At 40.7% G+C, this 13263-nt stretch overlaps 2 protein-coding genes across 2 annotated transcripts in view; one reads left to right on the top strand and one right to left on the bottom strand.

The window, feature by feature from the left end:
• Positions 1-10948, bottom strand: part of RFESD (Rieske Fe-S domain containing) — a 19369-nt gene extending 8421 nt beyond the window's left edge. The window contains exon 1 of the mRNA XM_060236426.1: positions 10862-10948. Within this exon, the coding sequence (XP_060092409.1) occupies positions 10862-10870 (9 nt within the window). The 5' untranslated portion in view covers positions 10871-10948. The remainder of the gene's footprint in view (positions 1-10861) is intronic.
• The window catches only part of SPATA9 (spermatogenesis associated 9), a 50465-nt gene that overhangs the window by 23672 nt on the left and 13530 nt on the right, over positions 1-13263 (top strand). The gene's annotated exons all lie outside the window — the stretch shown is intronic.

Raw genomic sequence — 13263 nt, forward strand, 5'->3', positions numbered from 1 at the left:
ATGGCTCACAGAGTCTCCCCCAGGGCCAAAGCCTGAACTAGGTGACAGTGCAGACCTGGCACCTCAAGACCTTTCACACTCAACTCTCAGGAGGAAAGCACAGCTATCTAGATCTTGGCAGGCTCAAGGACCTTACTAGCTACAGAAAAGGGTGGGACTATCAGTTCCCTATATAATTCTTCAGTGGTACCCCACCTTTCACCAGCTCAGACATCTCCTATGAAACCAGCTTGTGATTCAGTCTGGACAGCACCCTGCTGCCAAGCTACAGCTCTCTAGGCCCTTGCTCCAGTTCTTGCGGATATTCCTAAGAAGGCTTTGGCTGTAGCGTTGATAATTAGGTACTGCTTGTCCTTCAGTGTGACTCTCATACCAGCCCAATGGCAAGGCACTGAATGAATCTTTCTTCAGTAGCCTCATCAAAGATGCCTACATCATGATTCCTAACATTAGTCCACACAAATGTAAAAGTCAGTCTAATCTAATGAGTGCCTCTCATCTTCAAACTAGTTCTTAGCCACTATTTAACAACAAAAAGTAGGACAAGAGGCAAAATGGCTTTTTAAAAAATCCTACTATGCAGTCACTGTCATTCACTTCCATGGAATATGTACAGAAACCTACCCAAGTTACACAGAGGATGTTCACAGGAACACATGAAGCAGCCTTATCCTGAGTCAGACCATTGGCCCAATTCAAGAAATATCTCGGGACTTTGGGGGTGGAGCCAGGAGACATTGGGGCAGAGCCAGGAGCAAGGGTGTGACAAGCATAATTTAACTCTAAGGAAGTTCTGGCCATCACATTTAAAGAGATAGCACACCTTTTTAAATGCCTTTCTTCCATAGGAAATAATGAAGGATAGGGGCACCTTCTTTTGGGGCTCATAGAATTGGACCCCCTGGTCCAACCATTTTGAAAGTTGAGGGGCATTTTGGGGAGAGGCACTAGATGCTATACTGAAAATTTGGTGCATTTACCTCAAAACACAGCCCCCACAGAGCCCCCAATACCTCCAGATCAATTCCCCATTATACCCTATGAGAATTGATCTCCACACAGGGAATAATGAAGTGCCCAGCAGACATTTCCCTCCCCCCACCCCCATTTCTGGCAACTCTGAAGTGAGGGATTGGTGTCTCTACTCACGAGTTGCTGCCAACTTCTTCAAAGTTGGAGGTGGAAAGTCACATGGTGGCTGTTGTGGCAGGGCTTCCCCCCGCCGGCCAGCTGACTGGGGGCGGGAAGGAGCCTGGGAAAGCAGGAGAACCCCTGCTGGGACCTGGGAATTGATGAAAAGCCTAGAGTTCCACACAGAATGACTCAACCAACAACAAAAAGCTGTGGAAAAATTAGTGAAAAATACTTCAAAAGTGTAATAGATAATTAAACACTTCAGCTTCACACATTCTCACATATCATTACCGTACATACAACAGCATATCATCACAAATGCAAGATATAAAGTACAAAGAATAAATATTCAAAAGTGCTTGCAGTTAGTCCATATCCAGTTTGAAGTCCTTGAAAACCATTAATTAAAGTGCCAGTGTCCAACGTGTTGCAACTGCAGATAATTCTTGTTCTTCAGTAAAGAATTTATGATGTTAAGACGTTGCTTTAAACTTCATTTCTTTAAAGATGCTTATTATATAGTGGATAGTCATAAGCCTCTAACAGTAAAGCTTTTAATACTGTTTCAAATGTCTTCATCTGAGAGACGTATTCCACTTATCAACTTCCAGCATACAACATTCCTATGACATTTGAATGTTGTATGCTGGAAGTTGATAAGTGGAATATGTCTCTCAGATGAAAACATTTTAAACAGTATTACAAGCTTTACTGTTAGAGGCTTATGACCATCCACTATATAATAAGCATCTTTAAAGAAATGAAGTTTAAAGCAACGTCTTAACATCATAAATTCTTTACAGAAGAACAAGAATTATCTGCAGTTGCAACACGTTGGACACTGGCACTTTAATTAATGGTTTTCAAGGACTTCAAACTGGATATGGACTAACTGCAAGCACTTTTGAATATTTATTCTTTGTACTTTATATCTTGCATTTGTGATGATATGCTGTTGTATGTAATGATATGTGAGAATGTGTGAAGCTGAAGTGTTTAATTATCTATTACACTTTTGAAGTATTTTTCACTAATTTTTCGTTGTTTTCCCACAGTTTTTTGTTGTTGGTTTGGACCTGGGAATTGGCAAGCCTAGCCCATCAAGGTCAGTGCTGTCTACTCTGACTGGCAGCAGGTCTCCAGAATCTGAGGCAAAGATCTTTCACATCACCTGCTACAGGATTCTCTTAACTGGAGATGCCAAGGGTTGAACCTGGGACCTTCTGTGTGCAAAGCAGATGCTCTGCCCTTGAGCCATGGCCCCACCTCATGGCTGTTGGGTTTTATTTACTGTAAACCATTTGTATTCGTAATAGATTAAATAACATTATATATATATAAAGAAAATTATTTTAAAAAATATAAACAGATTTCAGCATTTAAAAACCTTGTTAAAATTAACTATTATGAAGCCAAAGTTTTTTAATATATTCATATTACTCGTGAAAATGAAGTGTTTGAGATAAAATGGGAAATAAAGCTACAATTCCAGAAATACAGAAGCAAATCTCATAATTTCCAGCTCTATAGTTTTCTTTCCTCTCAGGGCCAGTGCACATTCCAGTTTCTATCCCAATTAAATCCCAATGAGTTCTGTGAAGCTCACGCCAAGTGCGTATGCATTGGACTACAGCCTCAGAAATGTAAAAATTCTAACAATATAAGACAAAATAATAAATGTGGCCATATCTTGCCAATGTAATATGCTGCTGTTCATAATATGTATGTTATTGTTAGAGTTATGGTGTTTTAAAATCTGTTTTATGCAAATAGGATCCTAATTAAAAGTGCTGAATTCAAAAACTAGTTTAATATATCAAACTGTGAACCTGAAGCTGGCCTATAGGGGACGCTGAGATTTACTACTTGCCCGTTTAGAGAAACATACCTGCACGATAAATAGAAGACAGACTCCTAGGGACATCAGAACAATAGCCCACCAAGATGGTACAGCAAACCACATACAAAACTGGATCATCACTTCATGTACAAGAGGGAGATTGAGGGAGATCATGAAAGGCTTTGAAATCACCAGCTGAAGTTCATAATCTTTAGATCCACTAAATAAACGTTTCTGTGTATCTGCTCTTTACTGAGAGACAGAATATTTTTGTAGAGTCTGTGCAGAGTGACGTCAACAGTGGGAAAAGGCAGAGTCCACATGGTGGAAATGCTGATAAAAAGACAGGAGCAGGGCTGCAACTGGCCTGATAACTTTTCTCCTCTGTAAAAATGATCTCATCCCTGCCTTCTTCAGCATTTGAGCTTTCTACATCAAAATCACATAACCATTAATTCTAATGTTCACATTTCAGACCCATAATTCTCAAACCAAATGTTAAACATGGTACAGCCTTAACACTGCTGCTATGATAGATACAGCTACACATGGATCCAAGACCAGTATATGTCCTGTGCATAAACTGATCTACAGTAGGTCATTACTGTTAAAGCTGAATGGAGTTGTGGGTGGCAGCAGAGGACTTATTCTAATTCATGTGGAAACCATGTGTCCTTCCACTCATTCCCTTTTTGTAAAAAAATTATACACAAAGCACTAATTAAAGCTTGATGATGTTAGCTACACATCAGAGAACTGTTGCTAGTTCCCCATGTGGAGATTACAATCTTATACACTTGGTGATGGAAAGTGTCATCAAGTCATATGGTGACCCTGTAGAGTTTTCAAGGCAAGAGACATTCAGAGGTGGTTTGACATTGCCTTCCTCTGCGTCATGACCCTGGTCTTCCATCCAAATACTAGCCTCCCATCTAAATACTAGCCAGGGCTGACTCTGCTTTGCATCTGAGATCCAACAAGATCAGGCTAGCCTGGGCTACATACACTTAATTGGGTTTAAATGTCATTGAACTCAGTATGACTGACATTCAATCAATCACGAGGTTGCAAGGTCATCCATTCACTCCAAAGCAATGATACTTTTACCCATTAGCCTCAGAATCCCACATGTTTTACCACCATGGCCTCCAGTGAAATGAATGGGACTTGCATTGGAAGAGCTCCTTCAGTATAGCATTTTCCCTGTGCAGTCTTCAGAAAATCTACAAAAGACCTAATAAGTTTGGCATCCAATTCATCTTTCTTTGAAATTAGTGGAATCTGATTGCCCACAGAACAGTTCCGCCTTTTTCCACCTTAGGCGGGCGAGGCAGTTGGCTCCCTTCCTGGAGCGCAATGACCTGGCAACAGTGATCCATGCAACGGTCACCTCGAGGCTAGACTACTGTAATGCCCTCTACATAGGGCTGCCCCTGTGCCAAACCCAGAAACTGCAGCTAGTGCAGAATGCAGCAGCCAGACTGCTATTGGGCCTACCTCAGTGGGAACATGTGCGAGCTGGGCTGCGGGAGCTGCATTGGCTGCCAGTTATTTACCGAGTTCGTTACAAGGTGCTGGTTATTACCTTTAAAGCCCTATATGGCCGAGGACCTGTTTACCTTAGGGACCGCCTCTCTCCATATGTTCCCCAGAGAGCACTGCGATCCAGCTCATAAAACCTTCTGGAAGTACCTGGACCAAAGGAGGCCAAACTAAAAATAACCAGAGAACAGGCCTTCTCTATAAAAGCACCCCAATGGTGGAACCAGCTGCCGGAAGAGGTGCGGGCCCTACGGGACATTAGCCAATTCCGTAGGGCGTGCAAAACCGCCCTCTTCCGACTAGCCTTCCAAGATGGAACCTGAAATAAACACCATGCCATCACTAACATCAATAATTGAGATAGCAATAAGATGAGATTATTTTAGATTGATTTTAGACTTTTATATTATGTAAACTTAATGGTAAATTTTAAATGGTATAGAAATGTATAATTGTTTTATTGTTCAACATGGCTTTTGCCACACCCTGTAAGCCGCCCTGAGACTGCCCCGGCGGGGAGGGCGGGGTATAAATAAAATATTATTATTATTATTATTATTATTATTATTATTATTATTATTATTACTATGTGAATGTAGCTTCAATGTATACAACACCTGCAGTGATTAATGTACATTTACCAGCATATCTGATGCAAAAAGATAATTAATAAAAAGATGGAAAATTTTATTTCTTCCAAATGTCTCTCAGTCCAGCAGTTCTTCCAAATGTATTCCAATGCCAAATGTCTGATGAAGCCTGCTTAAGAGCGTACGAAGCGTACATTCTGAATAAAACTTAGCTGGTCTTAAAGGTGCACTTGTCCACTGCTTTGTTTTAATAACTTTACAGAAAGCTAGATAGTGAACTACTAACTGATTTTCTTGCCCATGCTTTATCTGTATCCCCCAAATAAACAGTTCATTAAAACCCATGTGTGACGGAACCGGCCCGATTCTGCCTTCAGACCCGGTCCCGTCAGCTCCCTATTGAGTCGCCAACTCCTGGAGGGAGCTATTTCTCCTCCTGCCCCTTGGGCTCGCTGCCACCACCTGCTCAGTCCCGGGGTTCAGATTGAGAGGAACAGGACTCCCAATCCCCCTTTCCAGCTATGAGGCTGGGCCTCCAGGTCCTCTGCCACCCTGCACTTGGGTTTCACAGAGACCTCAGCGCTTCTTTGGGGCACCCCTGGAGGATTGGCACCGTATCCAACTGCATGCCTTCCCCCTTCCCCGGGGCCCCCTTCTCAAAAACAGCGTGGTCTAAAGCGGTTTGGGGATCTATGTGGTACAGAGTTTGACTGCCAGCATTTTAAACAAAAAAAACATATTTATTTAAAAGAGAAAAATATAGGGAAAGAAAAACAAAAACAGTTGCATCTACAAAATTAGCACAGCACAGCACAGCCCAGCAAACAGCATAACAAAGAAAAGTTGATTATAAACGCATCCGGTTGGCCCTGATCTAGACATGCCCTGCCCTTTTTGAATGACTTACTTTGTCTTACTGCCTGGAGGCCTCATTTTCCTGAGCAGGCCTCCCCCACAGGCAGGAGCCTCCATTGCTCACCACATGCTCGCTCGAGCCCCAGTTCAAATCTGCCTTCTCTTCCTGCCTAACACATGCCAGGAACAACAGCACTTCCTGCCTCTCTAGGAGATTTTCCCCCTAGCATTGTTGGTTTGGCTCTGGAAGGGAGGGGGGAGTGAGGGGAAGGCTACAACGCCGGCTGAGGGATTTACTGACCCCTGCCAAATGAAGCACCACCACTGACTAAAATGGCGTTTCTCCACACCATGTATAGACAACTTAGAGGGCTTCAGCAACAAAGGGAGAAGGCTAGCTGTGGACACTTGCCAGCATCCATCTGATTAATGGCTGCTTCCAGTCTTTATTCTTCCTGTGAGTCACTCTACCTTTTACCAAGCAGCCTCTTGGCTGGGAGCAAGTCAAGATTGTTTGTGATGTACAAGGAAAGAACTGACTGGAAGTGAACACACTGGCACAGCATCCATAATATATTGTGTTCAGAATACATAAATGTGCAGAGAAAGGAATCATGTAGTGCTCAGCTCCTTCTCTGCTCTGTGAGGCCATCTCTACTGCAGCCAAGAACTCTCTTTCACTCAAAGATTCTATTTTTCACAAAAGGGGGAAAATAAGTGTACTGCTCACTGACATGGGCTCGTTTTCTTGTATGCACATTTAAAAATTTGAAAAACACCCATTATAGAGGCCAGGCTTAAAATAACAAGCCACATAGCTTTTAAGAAATAGAAGCAGAAAGTGTAAACAGCTGATATACGGTACATGTCTCAGTAAGAAAGGCAAACAATAAACAAAGTAAAACAAATAAACAGTCCTAACCAAATAATTAAATGAAAGAGGAGCTTTATATAGTTATTATACAAAATATATGTTTTATGCCCTATACTTTATATTTTATTTTTTATGTTTTTTTAATATGTATTTTAGTTTTGGTTTTGATTGTTTTTATATGTTCTATTTTAACTGTTTGCTATCTTGATGGCCCTGACTGGGAAAAAATAACAAATATTTTGTAAACAAGTATTATAAATTTATTAATATGTATAAAATAATTTCTACAAATGGACAGCATTCTAAGTTAATGCAAAAATCAATGTAAATTATTTTTTTTGGGGGGGGGACACACTATGAGTATAATACAGATGCTCTTCACAGCTTCCACATTCCTCTTCTGTTCACACAATGTAGTGTAAGGACGTTTTCTATCACCAGCTCCATCTCCTTGCTGGCAGACTTTCTGTTTGTAAAATGGAATGTATAAGATACTGTTTAAATTGGGCCCTATGAATTGTATGGGTACACACTCAAATACATCTAAACACCAGTATTAGGTCTTCCAAAAGACATACTTAAGTGGTCTTACTCCAAAATATAAAATATTTACTACTTTAACATATTAATGTAAAGAAAAACTATTGCAAGCTTCCTTGTCTCATCCAAATATCATCGGAGGAAAAAAATGAGAGTCCTCAGTGAGATAAATCCTGTGTAAATTTCAGAGCTGTGTGCGCCTCAAAATCCACTCCACAGATTAATGGAAAGGAAGGAAGGTATTAAACTGCTTAGAAAGCTTTATTTGATTAATCCACTAATTAAATAAATTAGCATCTGCAGCTCTAGCCTGAGGATATAGTGCCTGCTACCATTTGCCAAGATTTAACCCAAAGTTATGCCACTAGTCTTTATCCAAATAGTCTCCCTCTAACAGGTGTCCCTGTGCCGCACCCAGAGAAAGGATCAGTTTCTGTATACCTGGGGGAAACACTCCAGACATACAGAAAAATACTGCTTTGAAAAGCGGCATATATTCTGTTATGGAACCATCGAATTAAAGAGCACTACATAGACACAAAACTTCAGTGCACTTGGTGGTCATTAGTATGAAGGAAAAGAAGCCATCTGCTGTTCACGTCACCATTTAGGGCAGGAAGAAAACACAACTCCCAGCACATCCTCCTTCCACCTCTTAAGCTGAATGTCTAATTATTTGTTTATTTGTACGGCAGAGTTACACACAGGAAGTATGTAATAACATAAAATATGTAACCCCATTATCACAATGGGTATGCAGACCAGCTGAGCAATCCCCCTAAATACTATATAGATTTTCAATCCACTCAATCACAGTGGGAAGAGTTCAAAAAGCTCCATCACATCTCCATGGAAAGCACGATGCTCACATTTCTGTTACAGATGGACATGCATTCTGGTCCTGTTATTTGGCCCCATTTAAATAACAGATCGGCACAACTGCCAAAGCCTGTTTGTATTCTGTTAGTTGACTTCTATATGATATGTGGAAAGTCAAATCCTGAGGGTCTTTTGTTGGCATTTATCAGGTTATGGACATCAGGTGCAACTGATTGCATCTATGTTCACAACCATTCATTCTGCAGAATTAAATTTTGTAATTGCAGGATTGGTGCAGGTCTTATTGCTGGGTGTTGGGATCTCAGCCATGTCTTTGTGGATGGGCAACTTTCTGTTTTCAGTGATATTTCTATATTCACAAAGGAGAGTATCTTGTCGTTGGAGATGCAAGGGAGCAATGCGGCACAATGTGGGTAGCCAATAGGTTGGAGTGGGTTTAACACATCTGCTGATTGCTGTGTTAAGTTGGACATCAAGTCTGTCCTTTTGCAGCTTTAATAGTCTTGGTGGGGTGTTACACTGGAAACCAGGAAGCCCTCTCTCCCTGTATTATAGGATTCAGATTGCAACCCCAACTCCAGACTTGAGTCAAGAATAGAGTGATTCCCAATATTTAACCCTTGTGGCTTCCCAACTATCATTTTTATAAATCTCAGCCCTCAATTCACACCTCAGTTGTTGTCACTCTCTCTCTATCTGACCACAAGGCTTTTGCAAGGGGCAGGGAGCCTTCCTGCCTTTGTATTGCCTCTGTCTCTTTGGGTTTATTTCAGTAACGATTACTTAATTAGTATTACTATAAATATTCATAGACAAGTAGAGAAGTAACTTAATCACTAAAGGCAAATTTAAATATTACAAGGACAGTATGGGCTAATAAAATTCTGTTACTACTCCAACACACATAATACATCTTCTATTAATACAGTTTCAGAGGGTAGCCATGTTGGTCTATAGCAGAAGAGCTAGTGGACAGTGAAGGGCCATCTGACAAAGGGAGCTTTGACTCTACAACGCTTATACCCAGAAAATCTGGTTGGTCTCTAAGGTGCTACCAGATAACACATAATACAACATTTCTTATGGCCTCACATAGGGTTACCAGCTTCCAGGTGGGGCCAAGAGATCTTCTGCTTTTACAACTGATCTCCCAGCTGGCAAAGATCAGTTCCCCTGAAGAAAATAGCTGCTTAGACGGGTAGACTGTATGGCATTGTACCATGCTGAGACCCCTCCCCTTCCCAAACCCCATCCTCTCCCAGATCCATCCCCAAAGTCTCCAGGTATTTTCCAACCCAGACCTGGCAACCCTGCCTTACAATGAGTTCCTCCTTATTTTGAAACACTTAGCTGGCACTATTTGAAATCTGTCCTCTTCTCACCATTTCCTAAAATATCGGCAGCTGTCTGTGATAATCTGGTGAAAGAGTGGCACATTATTTATTTCCATTGATTTATGCCACTCCCCTCCTACGAACGGCTTTGAAATAATATTTTTGTCACTCAGCCATGTCATTCAAAACAGCCCTAAGTCCAAGCCCTAACACAAATTAAACTCTTGTATTAATTGAAAGCCAATACTGCAAGGATTTCAATTTGTATTAGACAAGGCTATAATTAGGGGTTGGGGGATCAATAAGGAGTGCTTTCAACACTTTGTATAAATTCTCAGTATCAGTCTTGTACGGTAGTTCCCCAGGGAACAGATGAAAGTGAGAGTCAGTCAGCAAGCTGGCTGAGACCAATGTGAGTGTATGGCTGAGACAAGATTTGATTATCATGGTTTTAGCCATTACAATGAACATTCAAAAGGTGCTTAATGTAGGTAGGAGGGAACATTTGTTTCACCTTTGTATGAATATGACCAGCTTTTTGTTTTGTGCGGCTGAAGTCCAAATATCAAAACTGAAACTTCTTGGCTCACAGCTCAAATGTTTAGCTTGCCCACACCACCTATCACACACACAGGCCTTAGACTGGCAAGGTCTATTTACCAAAGAATCTGCGGATTGGAAGGTAGGAAAAGAACAGGATTGGCAGCTTTAAAAAAGTGCTAGCTCATCAGTTCTAAAATTCACCATCCACCATTATAGGTAATCTAAATGTGCAACTGGAATAATATATACAAATCAAAGAATGCACATTTTTGTAACCCAGAATTGTTAAATACAGAAATCTGAAAGACTCTAGCCATTCATCAAACTCCACCCATTCCCAGCAATCAACAAATCTAACTGCAAGTTAAGAAACCAATCAAGTACACAAAAATGATCCCATTGTGTTTGAACAGGGAGCACTTTCGAAGTTGGGCAAGCCGCATAAATGTACGAGCTGCGATCCATTCGCAAAGAGGAGCGTCAATCGCAGGTACCTCAGTTTCGAGCCCCGCCCCCGCCATCCGGCTCAGAAGAACACAACTCATGAAAAGGAAATCACAGACCACTAGAATACCCTTCGTCACCCACCAGGTGGCAGTCGCCACACATGCCCTTTAAGCAGCATGGTTCACTAAGCAATCACTTCCTATAGCAATCACATGCCCGAAGACTACAACTCCCTAAAGGCCTTGCACTATATTTCCTTTTTGCACATGCATATTGAAGATGTAAGAAGTAGCGGAGAAATAGTTTTTTAATTACTACGAACCGGTTCCATCTCGTATGTCTTCAACTGAAGTACCACTGCGACTCGACAAATGCGGAAAGCGCTTCCGCAAGTTGTCCCGTCGATACATCACATGAGGAAGAAAATTTACAATACTATTGGAGTGCATGTGTCACATGATGGTCTCCCGCCTTACAGTGATTTAGGAAATTGTTGTCATTCGGAAGCCTGTGAATAATACTTACCTGTCAATTTGTTTAATACTCCAGTCCAAAAGTCAGTTATGGCTTAGCGTGTATTAAATTTATTTTTAAAGCCTCTTGCCCGGTAGACAAAGAAATGTTATGTAGAGCACATAACAGTAACATGGATTCTGGTACCTAGACCTGCAAATCAGGCCTAAGTACCATGCGAAATCTACTCTCGTAGATCCTAACAGTGGACCCAGCAACATCAACCATTCCATCTTAGTCCTGCTCATCAAAAAACATTATGCTGAATGCATTAAAATAAAATTGTGAGAGTGGTAGAGCCTCAGACATGTGTTGTTGCTAGTTACCCCATACCAGAAGTCCCTTTGAATATAACATTAGAGATGTTATTTATGCCATCACATTAGCAAAGGACAAACAGGTCAATCCCTTTGACAAATAATTTATGGACATAAGTCTGACATCAGGAACCAATTTTTTTTTAAATGGAACATTTTAACCTTCCTGAACATTCAGGTACTGACCTAAAAGTAGCAGTTATCTTACAAAGTAATTTCAAAGTGAGATTAGAGACTGCAGAATTGTGCCTGATAACGAAGATCAAGACAATACATCCACCTGAACTGAATCCACCTAGGTTTCTCATCTCATTACTAATGCTGATTTCTCCATGCATGTCACACCTTCTATTGTCATTTGCCAGCTACTCTCATTTAGCATCTGAAATCACTCCCATTGGGTTGCCAGATGTGTGTGGAAAATACCTGGAGACTTTGGGGATGGAGCCAGGAGAGGGTGGGGTTTGGAGAGGGAAGGGCCTCAGCATGGTACGATGCCACAGAGTCCACCCTTCAATTCGGCCATTTTCTCCAGGGGAGCTGATCTCTGCCAGCTGAAGATCAGTTGCAGAAGTGGGAGATCTTCAGGTCCCACATGGAAGTTGGCAACCATATCACTCCAGTTTCCAATATATAGAATAGATGGATTCACATTCCAACTTTATCATACCCAGCACAAATTTTGTTAGTCTTTAAGGTGCTACTGGATACTTACTCTTATATAGCAGCAGTGTGATATTCCTGGAAAAAAATCCCTGCTAAGTATTTCAAATTGGAAAGATCTTTGCAGGTATGCCCTTCTTAGCCAGTTCTTAAAAACACTAGTTGTAATCCAGCAGCATTTTATCAGAAATACTATCTCATGCTTTCATCATAATAGGTAACAAGGGCATCATTAAAAGCAGCAAAACAATATTTAAGTACCAAATAACACACCAGCAACGAGCTAAGAGCACCACTGAATACACAAAGCTGCCTGTAATGAGCCGGTACATTGATCCATCGAGGTTACTATTGGTTGTCTATAGAAATTATCATCAAATATTAAGATATTACTATTAGACAATTACTGTTAGACAATTAGAAAACGATTTTTGACTTAGTAATTTTTGTTTCTTTTATGCATGTAAGATCTTTTTATGCTTTATATTTGTAATGTAACAGCTTTTTTCCCTATCTCCCTCTCACCAATCCGCTCCCTAACACCTTTGAAACGTAATAAAACATTTAAAACAGGTTACTTTTGGCCGTCCAGGGTTTCAGGCAGAAGAGATCTTCCACATTACCTACCTGATCCTTTTAAATGAGTATATCCAGGATTGAAAATGGTAAAATATCAGTTAAATAAGTACATCAGTCCAAACAGCAGGCTCAAAAACAGATTTTTAAACTTCAGTTTGGTAAAGTGGCAAAAATCATAGGCATTTCTATAATTAACAGAACTGAATATTTCCATGCCTAACAATGCAGTTTCCTGAGACTAAACTCCAATAAGTAGACTTGAATTAGATTCTCTTCAAGATTGTGCTGCAAACCAGTGATTTCCTTGAAGGTGTAGAGAAGCTCTTTCACTAACCAGGAATTTCCTGTATGTGGAAACAGATGGATGCACAGAATTCCATCTTACTCTAAATGAAGAAACATACACAAACAGGACTCTTCATTGGAGTGAATATGTTTAGGATTAGGGATAGAATTAAGAAGCCGTTGCTACTTGTAAGGTTACCTTTTCATGGAAGGTTTTGCTTCAGTTTGGCATGTAAACTGCAACAGCTTTTTTGACACATTCATATGATGTCCTAATTATCCACTTTCCTTTTCCCACTTTCTCAAACCAGGTTTATTACAATATCTATGGAAAGATTGCAATCAAAGTACCACTGCACACTGCAAA

Source organism: Heteronotia binoei, chromosome 4 (assembly GCF_032191835.1).
Source record: "Heteronotia binoei isolate CCM8104 ecotype False Entrance Well chromosome 4, APGP_CSIRO_Hbin_v1, whole genome shotgun sequence".
Lineage (NCBI taxonomy): Eukaryota > Metazoa > Chordata > Lepidosauria > Squamata > Gekkonidae > Heteronotia > Heteronotia binoei.